This window comes from Pyrus communis, chromosome 1, assembly GCF_963583255.1.
Source record: "Pyrus communis chromosome 1, drPyrComm1.1, whole genome shotgun sequence".
NCBI lineage: Eukaryota > Viridiplantae > Streptophyta > Magnoliopsida > Rosales > Rosaceae > Pyrus > Pyrus communis.
Genome location: NC_084803.1, coordinates 5357640 through 5382885, shown reverse-complemented (window position 1 = coordinate 5382885; position 25246 = coordinate 5357640). Strand labels below are relative to the sequence as shown.

General features: G+C 40.2%; 5 protein-coding genes across 6 annotated transcripts; 2 read left to right on the top strand and 3 right to left on the bottom strand.

Moving 5' to 3' along the window:
• Positions 1 to 931: 931 nt before the first annotated feature.
• On the top strand, positions 932 to 3303 carry LOC137719020 (pentatricopeptide repeat-containing protein At1g08070, chloroplastic-like). The gene has a single exon (XM_068458395.1). The coding sequence runs from the start codon at positions 1100 to 1102 to the stop codon at positions 2978 to 2980; it is 1881 nt and encodes a 626-aa protein (XP_068314496.1). The 5' UTR covers positions 932 to 1099; the 3' UTR covers positions 2981 to 3303.
• A 101-nt stretch (positions 3304 to 3404) lies between these two features.
• On the bottom strand, positions 3405 to 4900 carry LOC137719069 (profilin-3-like). Of its 2 annotated transcripts, none has more exons than XM_068458399.1 (4): positions 4647 to 4900; positions 4141 to 4278; positions 3758 to 3900; positions 3405 to 3642 (listed from the first exon to the last, which is right to left on the bottom strand). In XM_068458399.1, the coding sequence occupies exons 1-3, from the start codon at positions 4767 to 4769 to the stop codon at positions 3766 to 3768; spliced, it is 396 nt and encodes a 131-aa protein (XP_068314500.1). In that variant the 5' UTR covers positions 4770 to 4900; the 3' UTR covers positions 3405 to 3642; positions 3758 to 3765. The 2 variants fall into 2 exon arrangements, with proteins under 2 accessions (XP_068314500.1, XP_068314499.1); XM_068458398.1 differs by having other exon boundaries at positions 3405 to 3645; positions 4647 to 4895.
• Positions 4901 to 6959: 2059 nt separating this feature from the next.
• Positions 6960 to 10864, top strand: LOC137719036 (ATP-dependent 6-phosphofructokinase 6-like). The gene is made up of 13 exons (XM_068458396.1): positions 6960 to 7495; positions 7615 to 7661; positions 7755 to 7794; positions 8032 to 8094; positions 8195 to 8332; positions 8470 to 8628; positions 8753 to 8806; positions 9081 to 9149; positions 9233 to 9362; positions 9535 to 9800; positions 10052 to 10100; positions 10208 to 10362; positions 10517 to 10864. Exons 1-13 carry the CDS (start codon positions 7385 to 7387, stop codon positions 10718 to 10720), a joined length of 1485 nt encoding a protein of 494 aa, XP_068314497.1. The 5' UTR covers positions 6960 to 7384; the 3' UTR covers positions 10721 to 10864.
• Positions 10865 to 11177: 313 nt separating this feature from the next.
• Positions 11178 to 13773, bottom strand: LOC137719053 (serine/threonine-protein kinase Aurora-2). The gene is made up of 9 exons (XM_068458397.1): positions 13644 to 13773; positions 13139 to 13255; positions 12669 to 12815; positions 12470 to 12565; positions 12284 to 12379; positions 12091 to 12187; positions 11786 to 11903; positions 11512 to 11584; positions 11178 to 11415 (listed from the first exon to the last, which is right to left on the bottom strand). The coding sequence occupies exons 1-9, from the start codon at positions 13680 to 13682 to the stop codon at positions 11314 to 11316; spliced, it is 885 nt and encodes a 294-aa protein (XP_068314498.1). The 5' UTR covers positions 13683 to 13773; the 3' UTR covers positions 11178 to 11313.
• Positions 13774 to 14841: 1068 nt separating this feature from the next.
• On the bottom strand, positions 14842 to 23998 carry LOC137710028 (uncharacterized). Its single transcript, XM_068448994.1, has 22 exons — positions 22929 to 23998; positions 21945 to 22060; positions 21544 to 21752; positions 21181 to 21300; positions 20837 to 20965; positions 20636 to 20761; positions 20257 to 20312; positions 20043 to 20142; positions 19837 to 19954; positions 19517 to 19726; positions 19077 to 19416; positions 18820 to 18913; positions 18524 to 18632; positions 18044 to 18315; positions 17816 to 17943; positions 17412 to 17646; positions 17060 to 17248; positions 16666 to 16952; positions 15966 to 16167; positions 15645 to 15887; positions 15429 to 15514; positions 14842 to 15305 (listed from the first exon to the last, which is right to left on the bottom strand). The coding sequence occupies exons 1-22, from the start codon at positions 23771 to 23773 to the stop codon at positions 15158 to 15160; spliced, it is 4362 nt and encodes a 1453-aa protein (XP_068305095.1). The 5' UTR covers positions 23774 to 23998; the 3' UTR covers positions 14842 to 15157.
• Positions 23999 to 25246: the final 1248 nt, after the last annotated feature.

Below are 25246 nucleotides of genomic sequence, written 5' to 3'. Positions count from 1 at the left end.
AATCCTACGGGAAATCCTGTTGTTGTAGGATCTCTTTTGTTGCACATTCATCCTACTTTACGAGTACTTTTACTACTCGCGACATTTCGATCACAGCCTTTTGTCCGACTCATGCATGTTTGGTTTTTAATGGATTATATATTGTGTTTGAAGTTATGGCAGAGAATGCCGTGATAGGCTTAGGCTGTCAGGGGAATCGGTAATTTTGGATGCAAATGACTGCTTCCTTTCTGAAATTTTGGATTATATATTGTGTTTGAAGTTATGGCAGAAAATTGTTGAATTCGATTGTGCATGTCAAACATTGATGTACTCTAGAGTTTAGAATTTTCAGTCTACTTAAATCATCTACTTTCTTATTGGAGAATTGAAGTTTCTATAGTTCTAATCATTTTCCGAATAAAAAAGTTCTTATGTTCACCTCTTTATCCTATCGCATAAAATATATATGATTTGAATCTTAATTTGACCATTTTTATGTAAAACCTATATGTTTCACCATTTATTTGCAACAATGTAGGCGAGTCTTCTCACATGCGAAAGGGTTTTGTGGATTCATTTCAATGTAAGTGCAAAAGAAAAAGTTAAGATGTCGCGCAAATCAGGCAGAACAAGATAAAAAATGAGTCAAGTCGAATCAAGTTTGCAAAAGGATCACGTTGGGCCAAATCGCATCTCTAGTCTAAAATAATGAAAAATAGCTCTACTTAGGGTTTGGGTTCGATAGATCTAAGTTAGTCTTTGCTTTGTTTGAATTTCACAAATAAGAATTGTATTATTCATCTACGAGCATTTAGTTTTCATAATGTTATAAGAGATTTTGAATCCAAATCTCATAAACGATAATAAGTCAGGCTTTGGTATAGGCCTACGATGAAATTTTGATAAAATACGGGCTTTAGGCCCAAAGCGCGCAGGCTGGTTGGTTTTGTTTCACTCTCTTTTTCGGTTCCAAAAATATAACGGTCGTCTTCTCCGAAAGTTCGCTCGCATAGCAAACGAGTTAGCGACTCAGTCCGAACTCACCCTGGCTATTCTCTACCCGCACAACCACCCCAAGCTCACCAACCTCCTGCTAAGATGCGCCACCCAGCTTACAATGCGCCACCTCTACCAAATCCAAGCCCAACTCCTTACCAACCCAATCCCCTCCATCGACCCAAACATCATCGCCGTCAAGCTCATCGGCGTCTCTGCCGCCCACGCCAACACCCGCCACGCTGCACTCGTATTTAACCACCCCCTCAAAACGCCGAATATTTTCTGTTACAACGCCCTTCTCAAAGCATTCGCCCAAAACAATGACTGGCCAAACACGATATATTTTTTCAATCGGCAATTGGGTTCGCCAGATGCTCCGGACCCGGACGAGTACACCTTCACTTCGGTGCTCAAGGCCTGCGCCGGGATTGCACGAGTGGCGGAGGGCGAGAAAGTTCACTGCTTTGTTTTGAAATACGGGTGTGAATCCAATCTATTTGTTAGGAATTCGCTAACTGATATGTATTTCAAGGTGGGTAATTTTGGGATTGCCCAGAAGCTGTTTGATGATATGTCTGTGAGAGATGTTGTTTCCTGGAACACTTTGGTTTCCGGGTATTGTTCGAGTGGGCAGGTTGAGAAGGCTAGGTGGGTGTTTGATGGGATGGAAGAGAAGACTTTGTTTTCTTGGTCGACTATGATCAGTGCGTATGCGAAGGCAGGTGAGTTGGAGGTGGCTCAGCGGCTTTTTGATGAGATGCCGGAGAGGAATGTGGTTTCTTGGAATGCAATAATTGCGGGGTATGCACAGAATGAGATGTATGCTGAGGCTATTCAGATGTTTAGGCAAATGCAGCGATGTGGGGTGACACCAAATGATGTTACGCTGATCAGTGTGCTGTCTGCTTGCGCTCACCTTGGTGCTCTTGACTTGGGGAAGTGGATTGATCGGTTTATAAGGCGGAATGGGATGGAATTAGGTCTGTTTTTGGGGAATGCATTGGCGGATATGTATGCGAAGTGCGGCTGCATAATTGAGGCTAAACGAGTTTTTAACAAGATGCATGAGAGAGATGTGATATCTTGGAGCATTATCATCACTGGATTGGCCATGAATGGCCATGCTGATGAAGCTTTCGGGTGTTTCGACAAAATGATTGAGTATGGGGTGAAGCCAAATGACATCACTTTTATGGGATTATTGACAGCATGTACACATGCTGGCTTGGTAGATAAGGGGCTTGAGTATTTTGATTTGATGGCCAAAGCATACGGGATCCTTCCCAAGGTTGAGCATTATGGATGTGTGGTTGATCTTCTCAGTCGTGCCGGCCGCCTTATTGAAGCAGAGGATATGATCAACACAATGCCGATGCGGCCTAATGTTATAGTCTGGGGAGCATTGCTAGGTGGTTGCCGGATTTATAAAGATAGTGAGAGAGGGGAACGTGTAGTTCAGCGTATTCTTGAACTAGATTCCGATCATTCTGGAAGCTATGTTTATCTTGCTAATGTATATACGTCAATGGGTAGGCTAGACGATGCAGCGAGATGTAGGCTGCAAATGCGAGATAGAGGCGTATCAAAAACACCTGGATGCAGCTGGATAGAGGTGGACAACATAGTTCATGAGTTCTTCATGGGAGACCTGTCGCATCCTCAGATGGACAAGATATATTCGATGATTAGAGAACTAAGGAGGAAAATGAAGCTAGCTGGGTACAAACCGAAGACGGATTTAGTCCTACATAATATCGATGAAGAAGAGAAAGAGGATGCATTATTGGTTCACAGCGAGAGGCTAGCGATTGCATTCGGGCTGATTAGTACCAGTCCTGGAACCACAATTCGAATCGTGAAGAATTTGCGAGTTTGTCACGATTGCCACGATGCAACGAAACTAATCTCTAAAATTGTTGAGCGAGAGATTGTTGTGCGCGATCGCAGTCGGTTCCACCATTTCAAAGATGGGAAGTGTTCTTGCAATGACTACTGGTAGCAAGTGTTGAGCGGAGATTGTTAAGCAGTAACAAGTTCTCTGGATTATGGGATGCAGCAAAGGGAAACATCATGTTTACCTCCAACGAATGGGAAATGAAATCATTTGATTTTCAATTTCACTGCGTTTACTAAAATATAGAGTTTGAGGGGTCATAGCAAACCGATAATTTCAGATTGGATTCGGAAACATTTCAATTCCCATTCAATTTTTTTTGGAATTTTTTCAGATTTCGAAATTTCGGTTTTGGATTCAAAACCGAACGGCTTCCAAAACCGTTCAGACTTTGGTGGAAATGCACAAGCTTACTCAAAAGTGGTCACTATCTTCAGTCAAACAATGAAAAGGCAAAAATGTTTCCTGTTCCCGTGTCTTTCACCCAACTCATGTTCCGAGAAACCAAAAAACTTGGTGCAACTACCAGTTTCACACAAGGCATTTCCATTGATAACGACACCACTTACATATGGTTTCCGGTGAAAGGAAGAAAATAACTTTGCTGGATAATAATTGCAAAATTAAAACGCTATCATTCACGACAATCCATATCCAGAGATCCCAGAACGCAAAGACAAACGGTTTTCATACATAAAATCCATCACATCCCAAGCAGCAACAACTTTGTTTTCAAACCAAGTTCACCATAACTTCAAATAAACTAGCTACTGCCAAACAAAAGATGAAAACAATGTCAATTGCGGTTGATGCAAGCCCCGTCTCCAAAAACCCGGAAATGAAAACAGCAAGAGCAGACAACTGGGGAGAGAATCAACTCACCGAAGCAATTAGAGACCCTGCTCGATAAGGTAATCTCCCAGCCTCTCCACAACTATGTTGCACTGCCCAGGAGTCAAAGGCTCATCATATATACCGATTAACAGGGCCTGGCTGGTCTTCTTAATGGTAATTCCACCCGAACCCTGGCATATATTAGACACATCACGTCAACAGAAATATCACAGAGAAAAACAAATCAAACATCTGCACCTATAAAGCGGCATTATGTGGTTTCCAGATCCCCCATCTTCGACGCAAAATTCTATAGGCAGTAGCAACACTCAACCGCAATCAATCAAAACGACATTCATGGGACAAATGAGTTCTGCATAATAGTATCTATGGCATCATCACATAAGAGCAGGATTCTAAAACCTCCTCACCTTCTTTCCTCGAATGACAGCGCCGGGTTCACCTTGGATCACCATATACTTGGTCCCACCAAGGAATAATCCGGTTGGGGCAAGCGTTCCGGGTTGGTCGAAATCTTTAAGAATTGCAGCAATCTCCTCAGGCTTAAACTATAACAACAATCAACAACAAATTCTGAAAACTAACAAAGAATAAAATCGACCAATTTGTTCTGAGCATTTCGATTCACACTCTAATCCAAACAGTAACACAGTAAAAGTAAATCAATCAAGCATTTAAATTGATTCAAATCAAGAACCGATTCCTCCAAATTAATCACATTCACATCAAAACCCACATAAACACTTCAATTAAGTTCATTAATTCTTTATCAAGTACAAATCATACGCTTCAGACACTGATCGACCGAACCAGTCAGTGATAAAGCTACTTTTCGAAATCGATCAGATCCAGTGAACGAAGTAAATCTAGAACTTAAACAGCGAAATAAACACGAAGGAAAGAAAGAGAGTCGAACCGCAGGGAAAGTAGCGCTCTGAGCCCAAACGCTGCCGTCTTGGCCGAGGATAGCGGCGGTGGTAAGGCTGTTGCCGTCGATATCGCACATCAAGTGGTCGTCGACGTACTGCTGCCACGACATCGTTCCGTGAATCTGATTGATCTTCTTCTTCTGTGGTCAGGCGTTGAATGCTTTTGCGGTGGAAAGGAGGGAAGTTTCTGGAATCCAACGGGAATGGAAGATGAGTATCTCGGATGCCTCCCTCCCTCGCGGGTTTGTCAAAAAAGGTTACACGTGGCGCGATGTGAGTTGTCTGTTAGTGTATCATATTGATTTCTTGCCGAATCCAGTGTGAACCGGGTCCATGCCTTTTCTATTGGGTTCACGTCCATCTTATATTTGTCGGTCTAATTATGTGGTGGGCCAAATTAATTAATTTTGGAAAGCATTACTCATGTGGTACCGGGACATTGTAATTTACATATATTCGAAAAAATTAGATTTAAACAAAGAAGGAAAAAAGCAAACAACGTCGGTGGCCTTCTTTATACACTCCATGATTTAAATAAAAGGAGAGAGAAAGATAGTGATAAAAAATGTAGGAGTAAGAAGTTTTTTTTTTATTTTTTTTATTTTTTAAAGATGTGTTAGAATTACATGTTAGTGAGGCTTTGAAAAAAAAAGAAATAAAATTTGGTTATGTGAAATTACATTTTTATCCCATATTTCTTATTCATGTTCTGTTTTAATTAGAGAGTTAATCTGATAATTTCATAAAATTTTGGTTAATAATGAGTATTTTATTAATTAGTAGAGATTAGATACTTAACTTATTTTGACCGCAGTAAAAGAAAATTAACTTATTTTCAATTGAGATCTCATGTCATTACATTTTTTTTTTTTTGAGTTTGAATTCCTCCTCTTCAAACGCAGTGATTGAAAAAACTCAGAACAAACAACTTTTAACCTAAAAAGAAAAGACAGTATCTTATTTCTATATTAAGTAATATCGTAATTGAGTGTTATGAAATTCAATTATCTAGTTTTTTTTTCTTGACAAACGATATAATAATATACACTAAATTATCTAAACTACAAAAAGACATATTCAAATACAAGATATCAGATGCATAAACAAATACACTTAACCAATTGAGTCATAAACTACTTGCTCAAACTCCAGTATTAACTTAAAAAAAAAAAGAAGATAATTATACATTATTCCCTGGCCACTAAATTTTTACTGTGTCTAATTTATACACCATTTAAAAACCACCTAGTTCAAAAACCAGGATGCCGAAAGTGGAAAGAGATTCTCTCCAAATCTCTCCTTTTAAATTCAAGAATCAAGTAATCTGAACCTTTAAAATTTGATCGAACAATTAAAAATTATTATAACTTTTAAAAATTTTTACTAACTTTTTTGTTTTTAACCGTTAAGTCAAATTTATGTTCGATGCCTCGTTTGGCACGTCGTATAAGACCACCGGATAGTGCTAATAATACGAAGCGGATGTTTGGTGAGCTTCGTCTTAAATAAGCACCGCATTATTTTATCCGGCCCCACTTTTTTTATCCCCTTCACACCCGCTTGTTTATCCCAACCCAAACCTCTGTATTATTTAATCAGGTGCATCTCTCTCGCTCACACTAGCTCACTTTTTCCCTCTTTCACGCACTCTCCTTCAACTCTCTCACATCGCCTGCTATCTCTCGTCTACTTCCAGGTTCATCTTCGTCGCCATCTTGTTTTTTTTCTCTCTCTCTCTTCCTCCCTCCTTCTTTGCACACACACCTCCCACCTCTCTGTTTGCCTTTGATTTCTGACAACAAATTCTTCCGAGGAAGATGATGATTCAAATTCTTCCGATCTAGACTCCGACAACGAGAAGGACGATGAGGAAGGGAGCTAGGCTCCGACGAGGAGGGGTATATCAATTCGGATTTGGGCTCCAATGAGGAAGGGAGCTAGGCTCCGACAAGGAGGGGGACAGGAATTCGAATATAGGCTCCGAGTTCTTGACCCTGGCCGCTACTCCTCTGCAATCGGTCGCCGAAGGTGGGATTGATGCACGAGGAAGATGGTGAAGAAGGAAGATGCGACTGAGAAGAGTCCTGTTTTTTTTTTCCTATTTTATTTTAATTTTAACAACAATTATTGTGAATTAAAAAAAATTATTATAGTCCGACGTATTATTCGATGCATAAATTAATCCGATACAATACCAAACGTGCGATTAATTTAATCAGTATTCAGTATTATCCGACAATTATTTATCCTATCCGACTAGAATAGTCAGTACAGTCAGAGTTGCATTGGGTTGTGGAGGAGAGATCCGGGAAGGATCTCTTTCCGCCGAAAGTGGACAATTACCGCTAACTAAACCCGCCCCCCGTTTTCGTACGGAAAACCTGGTATCGGATCCTCACATAAACCTCCGGCCCAAAAAATAAAGCCGCCACTAAAATCCCGCCCCTGTTTCTGCCTACCGGAAACTGCATCGCTCGTGTTGACCGCGACGCCGTTGCTTTCCCCGTAACGAGTCGTCAACACATTTCCGATATTTTACTACCCCCTCCGTCACTCGCGGGCACAATCATTGCGGAATATAAATACCCCTTCACACGCTCCAATTTACCATATCAACCCCAATCTCCTTCCCTCTTTCCTCTGTTCGTACACTCTGATATTTTTTCTGCTTCCTTCGAATTACATACGTTTTCCGTCAGAGAATAAAAAGATAAAAAATTTACAAATGGGCGATTCGAATCCGCCCGGAAACGTGCAGATGAAGGTGGTCAAGGGCGACTTCGGCTACGTGCTCGAAGACGTCCCCCATCTCTGCGATTACTTGTCCGATCTTCCTGTAAAGCTTCCTCGCTCGCCCTTTTTTCTAAATTCAAAATTTTTTTATCTACATTTTCGTTTTATTTTATTTATTTATTAATTTATTTTATTTTTTGGGGTGTTTGGTTGCGGGTGCAGACTTATCCCAATCCGTTGCGATTCAATCCTGCTTATTCAGTTGTAAAGTACGTAAATTTAATCCATACCCATGATTTCTGCTTCTGTTTGGTATTTGATTCAATGCAAAAGACTGACTCTTTTATGATACTTTTTTTTAGGCAGTATTTTGTTAACGTGGATGACACCGTTGCTCAAAAGGTAATTACTGTTTTTTTTTTAAATTTAATAAATTATTCATATTTCTCAAATTTGTTTTTTGTAATTTTATATAGAGTGTAGGGTAGATCAGATTGTTTTAAAATTTTGTATTATTTATTAATCATGCAATTTTAATTAATCTTTTGTAATTTTATATATTTATTTAATAGTTTTTGGCGCTCGGTTGTTATTTGTGTATGTGAGCTTGAAATGCTATGGTTTTCCTCTGGTTTATAGATTGTTGTTCACACGGATAGTCCGAGAGGGACACACTTCCGGCGAGCAGGACCACGCCAGAAGGTATCACATTTTTTGCTGTCTGAATTGCTGCTGAAGTAACAATATTAAGAAATGTGCATTGTATTTGAGTGACATGGATTTGTGTTTTGGTTTGGTTCAGGTTTATTTCAACCCGGCTGAAGTTCATGCTTGTATTGTAACATGTGGTGGTTTGTGCCCGGGGCTCAACACGGTGATCAGGGAAATTGTGTGTGGACTTTATCACATGTATGGTGTCTCGAAAGTACTTGGGATAGACGTGAGTGTTTACATTGATATAGTCTCGAGGTTCAATATGTTTTTTGACATTGAGAAAGGAAATAGCCTGAAACTGCTTCTGTAAAACAGATAGGAGTATAACGTCTCACTAACAAATTCTACATTGACATATATCAGGGAGGATACAAGGGTTTCTATGCCCGAAACACCATTACCTTGACACCCAAGGTTGTCAATGACATCCACAAGCGTGGCGGTACCATCATTGGTACGTCGCGAGGAGGACATGATACTGCAAAGATAGTTGACAGCATTCAGGATCGTGGAATTAATCATGTAAGGATTTGTTCATTTTAACTATCGTTCTGCATCGTATTAACTTTATATAGTAAATTCAAACATAATATCACACAGCCAAGGTACAGAGACGAATTCTCATGGCATGCGTTTTGTGATACAGGTTTACATAATTGGAGGTGATGGAACTCAAAAAGGAGCAGCTGTCATATATGAGGTAAAACTACTCTCCCTGAAACAATGAGAGTTTGATATATTCACAGAAATGTGCCGCCTTGAATTTTATAACTGAGGCCAATGTTAACTGATCGTGGCTTGTCTTACAAAAGAATAACTCCATGTGTAACTGTATCTGACTTGTCTTGATGATCTGTATGTTACAATCTCTTTTGTTTCTTTGCTATTGAAGTTTAAGTTATATAGAATTTACTCGTTCGTCATTGTTCTCATGTCACAACTATTTCTTTAGCAGTTTAGTTCTCATTGTGCAGGAAATTAGGCGGCGTGGCCTCAAAGTTTCTGTTGCAGGAATTCCAAAAACCATAGACAATGACATTCCGGTACTTATTATACAGAACATATGATTCTAACTTTGGTTTCTGCTTTTGTTGTTTCAGGTAGTAATTTTATTTTCTTCATTCAGGTTATAGACAGATCTTTTGGCTTTGATACTGCAGTTGAGGAGGCTCAACGTGCCATTAATGCAGCTCATGTTGAAGCTGGAAGTATTGAGAACGGTATTGGTGTTGTGAAGCTAATGGGACGCTACAGTGGTAAATATTCTCATTCTGTGCCTATAGATGTTTCAATATCACAGACTCATGCAAATGTAGATCCTAATGGATGAAATTTAATTGGGAAGAAATTACAGAATTTTGTTCATACTAGTTATGTTTTGGTACCAGCCTTTACAGCTTTTCACTTAAACTGGACTTCCTGATGCAGGTTTCATAGCTATGTATGCTACACTTGCCAGTCGAGATGTCGACTGTTGTTTGATTCCAGAGTCCCCCTTCTATCTTGAAGGAAAAGGTGGACTTTTTGAGTACATTGAAAAACGACTCAAGGAAAATGGACATATGGTTATTGTGATAGCTGAGGGTGCAGGACAAGATCTTCTGTCAGAGAGCTTGCAATCTATGAACCAGCAGGATGCTTCAGGAAACAAGCTACTTCAAGATGTTGGGTTATGGATTTCTGAGAGGATAAAGGTATCCCTTGCAATCTTTTCTCGGTTTTATTTTCTCTCCCTGTTTTCTTTTCTGCACATCATATCAACTCTCTCTTGAGTCTTGACCATCTGAGAATCTGCTGTCATTAAAGTTCCTTGTCACTCTCCATTTGCACGTAAAATCTCATCCCCGACTGGCAACTGAGGAGCTCAGGGCTGATGCAGATATCTTACTGATGAATCTATTTAAACATCCTTTGTTTGGTTAACTGTTGTTTGCTTACGTTTCAGAGTCACTTTGGAAGGCAGCAAAAGCTCGCCATTAATCTTAAGTATATAGGTCAGCGGTGCTAGATTTGCCTCCTTTAGTTGTTTCTGTTTCCCCATTCAAAAATTCAGCAAAAGTAAGTCTGAAATAGCATCTAACCAGTCAAATTGTTTTTCCAGATCCTACGTACATGATCCGGGCTATTCCAAGCAATGCAGCCGACAACGTCTACTGCACACTCCTTGCTCAAAGTGCGGTTCATGGAGCAATGGCAGGGTACACAGGCTTTGTATGTGGGCCTGTCAATGGAAGGCATTCTTATATTCCTTTCAATGTAGGTTTCTCATCTCTTACGTTGTCATCGTTTCTTTATTTTCACCTTCAACTGCATCTTAAATTTCATGCTCTTTATCTCAATAGAAATGTTGATCCGACAGTTTGAAATTAAGACCCCTCAGTGATTGATCTGTTTGATTTTCGATGTGCAGCATATTACAGAGAAGCAGAACAAGGTTGTGATTACTGACAGGATGTGGGCGCGACTCCTTTCTTCAACCAACCAGCCGAGCTTCTTGAACCCCAAAGATGTCACCGAAATCCAAGAAGATGAAGATCCTCCAACTCAGATGTTGGATGGGGAAAACTGTAAAGATAGCAAGTTCGCAACAAAAGACATCCCCAGCATGTCATGAAAACACACGTGGCTCTTCCCTTTACCATCCCCAGATTTCGGATGATGGAAGCTCAAATTTTGACTTCTAATATATATCGAGCACTGATTGTTTGCTTGTATCTGAAAGTTTTCAATTAAACAAGTTGTACGAAAAAAACGATGTATTGGTAGATCAGTATTGCTAGATCAGAACTTCATTTTGCTAGATCAGTATTGTACTCGAATTTTATTTACTTTCATTTCTTTCATTTCTAAAAATCTATCGGACTGTCTCTACTACATGGCAAGCGTAGAAATCGCGAGGCAGTGACTTCCTTTACATGCACGTTTTAGTGAGCCGTTTCAATGCCAACATACAAGCCTCTGAGTTCACCTCCGTGCCGTGCAAGCATTGGAGAAACTGAGCAAGCGAAAATGGAAGCAAAAATGTCAACAAATCGCGGGCATTAACTTACTTATCAGCTAAATTAACTCACAAGGAACTATTGTTGCGCAAAGCAAAGAATTTTTATTAACAAACAAATTATATCAATAGATTCATACAAGGAAGTATTACATCACATAGAACATAAAAATCAACTGCCATTATCTCCTCAGTTGGGAATTCGAAGATTATATCCTATATACGCCAGAGGGCTCGGCGTTCTGAACAATCCATGGATGTTCAAGAAGCTTGTGTAACGCGAGGCGTTGAGCAGAATCCTTGACAAGCATCTGCATTTCAAAGCAAAACAATTCAGGCATTACTAATAACCCCTTTATTTTAAAGCAACAAAGAATACCAAGTACTCGGATTGAAGGGCAAAGAACCTGACTAATGAGGTCCTTTGCCTGAGCAGAGACAATTGGTTTAGGAGGAAACTTCAGGTCCACCTGTACAATCCTGTGAGAAGACAAATAGCAGAGCCATATTAACAATGTGACATATCCAAAAATTGCATCTTCAGATTCGTGTTTGCTACTTTGTGTAAGATGTAACTATGCAGAATTCCTCACCACACATACAAGTTAAATGGGAATAGGATATTCAGTGATGACAAATGTTATTTTGTGAACTTAAATCATTTTGCAGTCTACACCTTACCTTCTGTATGTGTCCGAATGCTCCTTGGCCTCGAAAGGTGGGACTCCGTATAGGAACTCATAGCAGAGGACGCCAAGGCTCCAGATATCCACACTAGCATCATGCTCTACACTCTCCACTGTATCACGACAAGTTTCACAACCCCAGAAGTGTTAGTAAGGTATAATGGTGAAAGATGATCAGTTTGGACATATACTGTTTCAAAAGCATGAAATCAAACATATGGTAACATAGCAAGTGAAATCAATAAAGACAAGTCCTCCAAGAATTTGCATAAGAACATAAAGTCTCTTTTATTAGCATACCCATTTCTGGAGGGAGGTAATCAAGGGTGCCACACATGGTCCGCCTGCGGTTGAATGTGTGTACTGACCACCCAAAATCTGCTATCTTGAGTTCACCCTATCAAAGGAGATCCACATTGATTTGAGAAACACCAAATATGCAATACTAAAAAAATGAAAGGAAGCATATAATAGCATGAATGGGAGTCACCACCTGAGCACCAATTAGGAGGTTTTCTGGTTTGATATCTCTATGAATTACGTGCTTTCCATGGCAGTATATAAGGGCCCTGGCTAATGATACAACATACTGCCAATGCAACAAATGGACACACGTCAGTATCATAGCCAGAATGTAAAGTATTTGTGTTCTGATAAACACTGCATAAAAACAACTTACAGTGGCAGCACGCCTTTCACTGAAGTATTTACACTTCTGTAGTTCCTTGTATAGTTCACCTTTGGCAGCATATTCTAATATCAAATAAACTCGTTTCTGCAAAAAATGCATTTCCAGAGAAAGGTTAATGACCGTTCCTTCCATTGAGCATACAAGCTTAAGGTGTTAAGATATGAGTAGGACCTTAAGAGAAAAATACCTGATCGTAAAAGTAGCCATAGAGGCGTAGGATATTGGGATGTCGGAGATGACTTTGTATTTCAACTTCACGACGAAGCTGATGTTCAACCTGAGATTGTTGCAGCTGGCTCTTGAAGAGGACTTTAAGTGCCACAATGTGATTGCTCTGTGCAAGGGATACACATAGATCAAATTAGGCCACAGCTGAAAGGAAGCAAGCAAAGAAGAATACGTATAAATAAACCAAAATCTCTCTAAGGTAGTTCCTTTTGTGGCAAATAAACATAACTTCCCAAATTAGACCTACCTATTTATGCCAATCTTCATAACAAACAAAGAAACGACATATCAAGAACAAAGCAACCTAAAGCGTACACACCGAAGTTCCCATGAAATGAGCACAATTACCAGAGGATTAAATTATATAGCAGCCAGAAAAGCGCAAAATTTGCAAAATGCATACCCATAATAAAGAAGAAAAGAGCATACCCTTTTCTCTCTTGCCAAATAGACGTGACCAAACTTTCCTCGTCCGAGAGGCTTTCCGATGTCGAAGTCATTGAGCGTCCATCTTCTTGTCTCCGTCGCTGAAACCTCCGAAGAAGCCTGTTGAAACCGAACCCATTTTATAAAATGATCTTAAAAACAAACAAAACAAATTAATTAAATAAAAGTTCAAAAAAATAGCAGAGGCTAACATTGAATTCTTGAACTCTAGGAAAAATGAAGCTAATTGACCGACCCCAGATTCCTAAATCTTCGAATCAGAAAACCCTAGAGTCAGAGGCTCGAATTCGAATTTCGAAAGTGCGATCTAAAAATTCACATAAACCTAAAGAAACCACAATCTTCTTAAAAAAAAATTCATGCAAATATCTTTCTCAGAGGAAAACCAAAGAATCGAAATGAAATGAAAACCCTAGAATCCGAATTGGGGAACTCAATAAACCCTAACTGCTACAAAAATTGAAACTTGCTTTTCTTTGATTCTCACCTTCTCTTGGGGGACCTGGTTCTCCGCAGCAATCGCCATGAGAGAGGAAGAGAGAGAGAGAGAGAAAGCGAGGGCGAAATAATGAAGGAAAAGGGACTGCTAAAGAAGGGATTGAATAAGCACTTCGCAACGGTCGAATTCCCAGCTGTCGCCACGTGGTCTCCCGCTCTGGACTTGCGCCTAAGTTTTTCAAAATTCTGGGCGTAATTACCTGTTGCCGTGTAGATTTATAGTATTGTGAATCTCAGCGGTCCTACGAAAATCGACGGTGCAGGAAAGTTAGTGTTTTCTAGCAAAAGCAGGAGATCTATACCCGGTTTCATTTTACTCGGGTGAGGAGCGTATTTAGTATGAGATTGCTAGTGTCACCGGCCGTGAAGGTCGGAACGTCACAACCACCCCAGGTGGCAATTTCGGACAGGAGAACATCCGAGATTTGGAAAGACGGAACTTGAATAAAAAACCGGAAGAAATTTAAAAATCAATCGTTCAATGCTTGGGAAACTTTAGTATTAAATACAGCTAAGTATTGTAGTCAATTTCTTAATATCATTTTTATATCAAAATTCATTAATTGAAATGAAATGAGATACACGTAAATATTGTAGTCAGTCGGTTAATACAGGTAAGTATAAGGATATGATATTTTGACGCACCACAAGATTAGGAATATGCATTCGAAGCATAGCTCCGTGAACCTGGTGAACCAGAAGAACAAATTTCAGTGGTTCTTTCTTCATCTTCATTGGCGCATTTCATCAAACGTTTGGTTGGTTCAAAAACTAAACCCCAGAGTAATCAAACAAGAGATAAGCAACCCAATGGGGCACCACAATCGGCGAAGAAAAGACGTTGTCGTTTTGGATTCATCAAGGAATACAATTCCGTCAGCATTTTGGTAAAATCCAAAAGAAAGAAGGACTAGTCGTTCTTGCCTTCCTGAGAAACCAAACAGAAGAAGGATCGATGAGAGGCTGCAATTACGGCTTACAGAATCCCGCAGCCACCAGAGTGCATATTTATTTTCTCGGGAACCAATCAGTCAGCAGCAGCTCTCAACAACGATTGCCGTTAACGTCTTCCAATCGAAATCTCCCACAGCTACTCAGCCAGGAGCCAGCTCTAATCAAATTATTTTTGGGGTTAGATTTCTAATCAAATTACACTTGAAAAGTCAGGGCTGAAGAACCAAGTAGTAGAGAAAGAGGGCGTATAATTATTATTTACAACAACAAAAAACTGACTTGCCAAATGTGGTTACATAAATAACCCTCCCTTCTCTCTCTCTTGTATTTCCTTTTTACTTCCACCAGTGTCTCTTCATATTTCAACATTTTTTCTTTCTTTTCTTTTTTCTAACCTATGTCAAATTGTCACTCCCTCACCTACAAAACAATTATGTCTTACAAAAAAAAGAGCCAGAAGAGCTCAAAATCATTGCTGTACACGGCCATCACGACTGCCAGAAGCACGATATTGTGGAAAATAAGTTATCCTCTCCTTAAACACGGCCATCACGACTGCCAGAAGAGCTCAAAATCATTGCTGTACAACGAACGGTCTTGAATCTCCAGATTCGCAACATGCCAATTGATTAGCTGCGACTGAAAAACTTTACAAAGCAGCAGACCGGCAGGAAAAATCCACCATTCACTATCGTCCCTGCACCCACCAACCCGACAACACAAACACATCCTGTTAGTTGAGTATTGTGTCTCGAATATAAAATATAACTTACGATCTCTCAACTAATGAAATTCTTGGCACAGAGAGAGATCCCCTCACATGCTAATACTCCAGGGTTGAAAGGGATGTTTTCTACTTCTTGATTGAGTGTTATAATGGACGTAACCACAAACAAAAGCAACCACCTGCCAATGACCAACATACAATACAAATTAGTGGACCCAGATTCGAGTAACCAGACAAGAAGCTTTCAAATCCAAAGATGTTACTAGCAGACCAAAGACTTGAAGCAGAGGGTTAAAAATAGCAACTTACAACATTAATCAAGGATGTAAGGTTCCACAAAGCATGTAGACGTGCAAGGCCAGCAGAACGTCTGGGTCCATGACTGAATAGAGCATTGATACCAGCAGGAAACGGGAGAATAATGCCAAGGGGTATAATCAATAGAACCAGAAAGACGTCCACCAATGAAAATGAATACAGCTGGAGTAATGTAAGCAAAACTAAGCTAAAATCTCCTAAAAGAAGCATTGAGATGACTAAACCAACGAGATCCTGCAGTTCGTAAAAGTATATGTTCAGAATGAGAAATTTGAAATCTCCAAGACAAATTAATATAAGCATGAGAGATACCTGGTGTCCAACAGGTTTGGTATTATGAAGTATAAAAGAGAGAAGATAAAACATATCTCTCTTTTCCTCAAGTTTTTGTATGTTGTTAGCATCTATAATCCCTCCATATGCTCTTTTTGGCCTCATAAAATTTTCACTTCTGTGAGACTGGTTTAGGAGCGATTGTCTCAAATGACCAGATGAATCTTCTATGTAATTTGCACTGAAAGTCAAAGGAAAGACAGACTCAGCTCGCCTCCAACTGTATTGAATACATAAGTACTCGAACCAGAGCTTTATACTACTTAAATCTCTTCAAACATTATCACACAGGCATGCAGACTTATCAATTCGATGTTATGCCTATACCATTATTTTTGCATTTCCTATACCAAAACATCACTGTGTTTGCATGTTCATGCATGTCTTGTGCATGCTATCTTTGTTCCAAGTTTCCTCTTATCTTTTAATTTGCGGTATGCTTCTTTACATCCCTATCCGGAGATTCCCAACCCCTACTCAAAGGTATCAAACCGTAATGACAATATTGTAAGACGTGTGTGTGTGTGTGTGTGTGTGTATTTACTCCTAATCATGCACAGAATTTTCACTACACCACAATCAGTTCATACAATTATCTAATACAAGAACGAAGTAGGAAGGGGTCTAAATGAAAAGGAGTCAATAAGTATGTACTTTTCTAAACATTAGAAGCCATTACCGTGATTCTTCAGTTCGTATTGCTCCATCAATGCTTCCAACAGAGGCAGGTTCACTGTCTTCTTCAAGAGCATCCACCACGAGCCCATAATGACAATAACCACAAGATGTAGCCTGAAACCAGGCAAGATCAACACGTACACCATAAATCTTCAAAGCAGGATTGGCATAATTTTCTAGCCACCTAAGGACAGGCTGAAGCGTAACTCTTAGCCGCCCACAGCAAACTAAGCGCAACTGTGCATTCAAACCAGCAACCATACGGTACCATGCAGTCGGCGGGACTGCCTGCACACAAAAAGCACTAAGATTAATAAACTACTTTAGAAGCTAGAGCATAAAAATTATCAGTTTAGCCAGCTGAGCTTTGGATTCGTCAGCATCAATCAACAAACCTGACTCATGAGGCTTGTAACAATATTATCACTGTGAAGTGAGAAAGGAGCCATATAACTTCCATCACCTCCAAAAGGTAATGAAATAGGAAACCTTTGATGTAAACGAGGGGGAAGATCAGTTCTCTTTTCATCACCACCAAGGAAGAAGTCCATATATGCTAGCATTAAATCAGAAGTTGCAGCTACCTGACAGTATTTACATCAAAGGTTACAGGATGTAAAACCAAGTCCACATAATGCACGTAAATTAGTTTGAAGCACCCTTCTATCATATGAAGGGAATTAATCACAGACAATGTATAAATTTAACTCATGACCCTCAACACTGAACCCATAATGAAATTCAAACCTTAATCCCTTCATATAAAGCACGCGAACGGCAAGACCTTAAGCAGGCATGATCATACTCTGATCGAACAAATTCACGCAGACGTTGCAGTTTCAGTCTTCGGCGCCACTGCTGCCATGACCATGCAAGGGGGTATGCAAGAATAGAGAGAATGCTGTACATTGCTCCCTCCCACCATTGATAAGTGGCTATGGAATTAATCCCATCGACAAATGTATTGAATGGCCCCTCATATCTGCCAGAGGGAATGCTATATTTCAAACTATAATCTTTCTGATTTGTTATAATGCAGACTAAGATCAATAATTTATATTAAGAAAATGGCCATAACTTTAAGGTTCCTTGAAATTCCAAGTGGATACCAAAATGACAGTATATAGATGATATATAAAACTTAAACTCACACAATCTCTTTTATTTGTTCTGGAGGAGTGTGAGTCAAATGCCAAGGATCCCCAAAAGTATTAGGACCCATAAAATACATCCGGTGCACATGGCTCTGTGACTCCTCAGCCCTGTTTGTTTCTAAAACCTACAATATCAATACCACCTTATTAATCTCAAAAGTGAGGGAAGAGAGCGAAAGAGATAGAGGGACAGAAAGAGAGAGGTTCTATAATACAAGATCAAACCTCATTCAATGACTCCAGGAAAGGGAAAGAGTGGTCTATTTGTGAGCCATGTTGAGTGGGAGCAGGGCCTGGTAATTCATCAACACCAACCAATTTCATACGTGCAACACTGAGCACCAAAGCCAACAGGATGAGGAGCCCAATCAGAAGAAGACCAAACAGCCAAGGCCCACCAAATGTGTAAATCAATTCTTCAAGAGCTGTATAACAGTGTGGCATGTGATATCTGTCTGAAATGCATTTGTAAGGACAAGGAGCCTCTGCAACACCACCTGATAAGAGAACAAAGAATGGTTTCATGATTAGATACCAGAAGTTGCAAACATTTTGGACGTGATTTCCACAAGTAATGACTAATAGGGTACGGGAGACAAAATTCAACAGACTACAAATCAAAGGACGCAATGCCATTAGAAACTCAAAAGCAGTAGGCATTCTAGCTCCTAATAAAGTAATAAATCACTAATGTTATAGAAGTACCTCGGACAGATATATAAATTGCACGAAGGGGAAGCTCAGTAGCAGGACAATGATGACAAAGTGCTCTATCTGACCCAATAGCATTCTTATAAGTGCCAACTGGACATGCCTAAAAAAGAAAGAAATAAGAGTACCGATCATTAACATTCAAAGTGCAATAATATCACTGCCTACCGTACGACTCATTTCTTACTTATAGACTTACAAAGAGTGCACGTGTGTGTGTGCGAGAGAGAGAGAGAGAGAGAGAGAGAGAGAGAGAGAGAGAGAGAGAGAGAGAGAGAGAGAGAGAGTACCTCACAAAAGGTCCCATAAAGACCTTTTGGGCAAGCTTTACCCGTCACTGTTCCATTTTCTCCAGCACCACCCTGGTCTCCACCCACCCCTCCCCTGCAGTATAGTTAAAACCCAATAAATTATTTGTTCCTTTCCCTTCCTTTTTTTCTTCCTCAGAGAGTTGATCACAAAATAATACCCTTCCAAAAGGGTTTTAAAGTGGCGTCCTAATCATAATAGTCCGTAAGTAAATAAGAGCAAACTAGACAATACAAACCCTGCAAGGATGCTTCCGTCCACACTTGCAATGGGCTGATACACATCTCCAGTGGGAATATCTGACCAATGAAAATGAATCCTTCCACCACCACCACCTCCACCACCACCAATTGAACTACCATATCCCCCAACACTTGAAAGAACGGCAGTCTCACCAAGGTCTAGTGTTTGCAAGAACAAAAGTATAGTTCCACCAGACCCACCCCCAGGGCCTCCAGTTGTATTATCAGCAAGGGCAAACTTTTCCTTCACAGAAGTCCCTTCAAAACTTTCACCATCAGCTGTCATTGAGCCTTCAACAGACAAACTTGACAAGGGATGTTCTAAAGAACCCATTACTGTTTGGAAAATGCAATGTATTACAATGGGAAAAAGAATTGGAAATGGTAACTTTAACTCAATTGAGTGTAAAAATATACAAGTCAAACATAAGCTTACCGATAATACCACCGCCAGCGGTTAAGCCAACTGAAAAGTCATATCCACTTCCACTACCAAGTTCACAAGGCAACTTCGCATTCCCATATGAGATTCCACCCTCAACACAACTGCCATTATAACATGCAGCCCCACCTTTACCTCCATGCCCCCCACCACTGCCAATTCCATTGCTTAACATGTTGCCACTGCCAATACCACCAGCACAACCTGCATGTATATGTAATTCAAGAAGGATTATCATTTCCAAGCATTAAAACTTTGCATCGTGTATTCTGGGGTTGGAATTTGGATAGGACGGTGGGATCCCAAAATCTTACCCATTCCTGATGCACTTATTTCTCCATAAGAATGGATAGCAATGGTCCTTGCCCGGTGAAAATGAACAACAGATCCTTCTATGAGGCCTTCAATAATGATATCTTCAACTCGGCATACCTGACAAAGAAAAGTAACGAGACTGTAAAGCTTGAATACACAAATTAACTACTGAGCCCCATTACTGCATCGCTCAAATGATACGCACCTTAAGAGTAAAGGACAGGGATGAGTTCACATTGCAATCTTCAGGTGGATGAAGTAGCTCATAGGGACAATCTTCGTTTTCACAATAAAGCTTTGGTGTCCTATGAAAAATGAAAATTGAAAAATCTCGTGACTAAAGGACCATATAAATTTCCCCATTTATTTTTGGGGGTTGGGGAAGAAGATTCAACAACAATAACCCAAGTCAAACTTACACAGAATCAGTTGTGGCATTCTCTAAAGGACCACGCAAAAAAGATCCAGGCCCAACCTTCATAAAGAAAAAGAAGTAATAAATAATTATGTATTGGGGGAAAATGGAATTTGCTGGCATGCTACAGCACATAAATGATCCAAGATGATGGCTTATCAAATCCCTTGATAAAATGTCATGATTAGATCAAACAACCGACTGATAAAAAAGAACGTAGTCCATTTACATAAGGAAAAAGTATGAGAGGAACAAGCATCCATAAGCGCTCGCGCGACCAGAACTGCTAATCAATTTTAGAACAAAAGAATAAACAGTTCAACGACATACATGTAAACAGAAGATTAGACATTGAGGCTATGACATCAAGAAAAACCACTCACATGAATACTGTAGAATAGCGATAGAACCAGACGTTGTGCTTGAATCCCATCTCCAGGTCCTGACAAGTTCAATAAACCTTGTCCATGAACTCCCAGATTTGCATTAGAGTGTATCACAGATGATCCCTATTATAAAGAAAGATTACTTGCCATGAACGAAGACATACTTCACAAAATGCAAAGAGATAGTAAGCAACTTACCCTGAGAACAACTAAGTTGCTAGCCTCGAGTGAGGATGTCTCAACAGCTTCTTCCCCCCCACCATCTATGAGTATCTTGGAATTCCACATCAAGAACATTTTTACAGTCATGCGTAAGGCCCCATACACCTGAAATTAGAAAGGGAGGGAATAAAAAGGCGTCAAGTTCAAAAATCAGGATACCATAGCATCATATCAAGTTCAAAATAAAATATAAATAAAAATATGGCTTCGTACAAGGTGAAATTAAATTATCTGAAGGAATTGAAAAAAAAATGTCAACAAGATTGCATCTAATATAACAAGGAACTGCAAACAATGAAATCCACTAATTTGCAAGTTACCTTGATTACAGAGTCGCTCATCAACAATTCTTCAGCCAATAACTCAAATTCTGATGAAGCATAATGTTCAAGTCCAAAGCTTAACATACCGTCACTCAAAAGGCTTATCTGTCCTTGCACCTGTACAGTGCAGAAACAATGGATGACTGAATCTTTTCCTCAAATTTTAATTTTTTATGGTATTGACACCTGTATTCTCTCGAACTTTTAAACCAGATCGAAATCTATATGAAAGTAAGGAAAGGGCTATTAAATAGAAAACACCCTTTATCCAACAAGAAAGTGTTTTTACATAAACCATACACAAAGCTGGGAATTGTAATGAGGAGGAAGAAAAATTTTAGGTTGTTTTAAGTTACAAACCTGGACACGACTCCAAAGCAATGGGACAGTGGCCCTAGCCTTATTCTGAATATAAACATTTGTCCAAAGAGGCTGATAAGGAAACTCCAAAAGAAGTGTTTCTGTATCTGTTGACTTGTTATGATTGCTAACAATAAGGCTTCGAGGAACTGCATCATATAAAGTCCCAGCCCCGCCTGCATTTTCTGGACAAGCATAGCTATTTCCTCCTGAAAATGAGATAATTATGTCACATCCCCTCATTCCACATCAAGAAGTAATCACCACCAAAACAACTTTTTTAACTTCTTCCGGAGGGCTTTCATAAAAGCTGACACAATTACATTTTAAGATTATCATAACTTAAATTAATATAACAATAAATAATAATTTATCGTCTGATAGAACACATGGTGTCTCACCATGCACACAAATTTGGGGGTCATCATGCCTGCTATAGACATCAACTGACACTCTTCCACCGCCACCACCAGCATAACCATCACCACCACAAGCACTTATCCTGCCACTACCAGTCCTGCACTTCATAACAACAGAATTCTTTAGAAGGCATATAGGTCACCCAGCATAAGATTCACATAGTAATATCTGTAGTGATAAAAGTTGATGCAGATGTAAAGCACAATCACACCAAGAGTCACATGGACTTGGGGCATGAGAACAATGAGATGAAACATGGTGGCACATTTACAAGCACCTATGCACACATAAGAAGCACACCTGAATAATATATATTGTTCATGTTTTGTTTCACAAACCATGCACCCCAGTTGTTACTTTTCTAGCATTTTTTTGTCACCGGCGTAGAAAACAACAATCAAAACACAAATTCAAACATATAACTAAAATTTAAGATCAAGCACATTCTCCATCACTTTACTTATCCACAAAAACTCCATTCCAAAAGACAAGGACGTGGATGTAGACTAAACAAGAGTTTTAGAATGCATGTCAAGAATCAAAAGTACAACCAATGTGTGACTGAAACACGCACATATATCTGCCCGGACATCTATAAGCAAAATCTGGGCGAACCCAACGTAGCATTGTAAAATTTTACTCCAACCGATCAAAATTTATGTTCTGTCAGTTCTTTCAATGTTCCACTCTATTTGTCTTGCCTCAACGAACTAAAAACTCAACCAAACCAAGGATATAATCACGTTAGGTATCGAAGTATATGGTACATAACTTTTATGTTCCCTTGCATTTCCGTAACATTCTTAATATGAACAAATAAATTCAAACTCGTCTTAACCACAGTAATCTTATATCTACTCTCTCCTACAATTCTCATCAACATATGAATAAAAACATAACATGCTCATTTAACAGAAACAACCAATACAGAATTTAAATGTAGGAGAATTGATGATGAACATTACATTTTATAAGCCTCAATGAAGATGCTGCCACCAGAACCACCGCCACCTCTATTCCCTCCGCCACCTCCTTCAGCCAAAACCCTCCCCTCCACCACCAGAAATTCCTTCACTTGCAGTCTCACCCTCCCTCCCCCTAAACCTCCATAATCTACCTCCCTACTGGTCGAACCGCCTCGGCTCCCAAAACTAGCCGGCCTCTGCAGTGATGACCACGAGTACGCATCCCCTCCCCACACGTCCTCGGGAAGCTTCCTCTTGTCCACCAAACAAGACGCCCCCCGCCCTCCATGTCCCCCTCCCGCCCCATCTATCCCCTGCGGAGTCCCACTCGTCTGAGGCGGCGGCTTTCCCGCCAACGCCGTCGTGTTCAGCACCGAGCCCTCGAGAAAGCTGGCATTGTGCGCCGTGAGCTCGAAAGCCCCAGCCAAAAGCGACGCGTTGCTGCCTAAACTAAAGTTGCCAGTAATGTTAATAATTATCGCGCAGCCAGGAATCGTGCAGCCGAATCTCACTCCGGGCAAGATATAAAAGCTGCCCTTCCCTGTTATGTACACATCGCTGGTGAGGTTCGAATCGGAGACTATCTGACACGTGGCATCCAGAGAGCCGACGCCGCCGAGGTCATCGATGCACGATACCGACGGCGGGAGCGGCGGCGGAGGTGGCGGAGCCGGCGGCGAGTAGTCTTGGTGGAAGAGATAGGAATCGGAATCGGAGGCGGAGGAATCGGTTATCGTAAACTCATCGTCTACGGAAGCGAGGAGGAGGTGGCTAGGGTTTGCAGTTAAGGCTATCAGGGCGGAGAGGAATGCGATGAGGAGAGTGGGACGGCGGAGGCGAGCCATTCAGTGGTGGCGAGAGTCATTACTCATGAGATTGAATTGGGAAATTTCTGGGAAGCGAACTGGAATTTAGGGAATTTTCGAATGCACTAAAACGCAGAATTCAGCGTGTGAATTTTTGCGTTTTGGTGTGCGAATTGGCCTGAAGAAATCCCACTGGCAACCCTAGCAATCGCTTCTGTAACTGAGAAAGAACGAGGGGACAGGGTGGGGAACAGGAACCTCATTGATTTTTGGGAAGGTTGAGGAGGTTCGAGGAAATGATAACCTGCATCAGGTTCCACATAAATCTTGTTCGTGGAAGGCAACTATTGGTTATCGTGTGCGAGTCTTTTGTGACCGACTTACTAGCATTGGTGTTCGCGCTTAACGTTTCGTAGGGTTGAGCGCAGGTGATCACACGGTCAGATGGATCTCACGCTGCTAGAGAGAACGTTAAACACACTCTCCGGGAAAACGGAGATAGAAAACGAGTAAGCGGGAAAACGACGGCGCCTGCCTAGTGGCGGTCCGCAGGCAAGAATTTTGGCAGTTAAAAAGGTTGGCTGCTTACCCGCGGGGGAGCGAGCTACGTGACCGACGCAAAGACGCTGTGCCAGAGCGGCAGCTACACCGAAGTTTGACTTATTTTTCAAAGGGAAACAGGGAATTGATTGGTTTGTGACGTCGTCAAGGGGTGAGGCAGGTGAGGAAGTCGTTTTCTTAACAGAATGGGTTAGGTAGCTTCCTGATGATTTAAAAGAAGGACGCGTGTCAGCTGGGGTGAAAGCCAATTGAATGAACGCTTACTCACTCGCACAGACTTAAGGGCGTGTTTGGTTGCGGGGCTTCGCGTGGTTAGTTGGGAGGAGTGGGATTTTCTAACTAATTTATTTCCTTTTATAATAATTTGTTTTTTGGAGTATTTGTTGACAAATGAATGGATTAATCACTAAAGTTGTAAATTTTGGTGGTTTGTGAGTTTATTATTTGTGCAAGTAACGTCCCCTCTCCGCCAAAAACATAGTCGGTAGTGAAGTTTGAAGTTATATGATATTGTTGAGCGTGAGTTTTAAAGCCGGATGAGAGGCATATGAGTGGCTCGGCAAAAGAAGAACGACAAAAATTCGGCAAATTATGTTTTTTCAAACTTAGTTTTTGATAAAATAAAAAAATAAAAAACTTGCAATCTAATTAGAGCCGATGAACTATAATATTTTGTAACATTGTCTTATAAATTATATATGTCATAAGTTATATGCGAAACAAAATTATTAATTTCTTGCGTAGTTGAGCAAGATTCATACGCACGATTAAATGAATTAATTTTATTAAACTAAAGTGAGCAAATTTTAAATTGTAAATTGTTATATGTTGTACTATAGATGGGGTTTTAATATTTGGACCTGACTACTTAGCTCATGATGTATGTAGGACAGTAGGAGAAGAGGAAAACTCTTGTTCTATAAAGGATCTTTCACCCTCACTTTAGGAGAT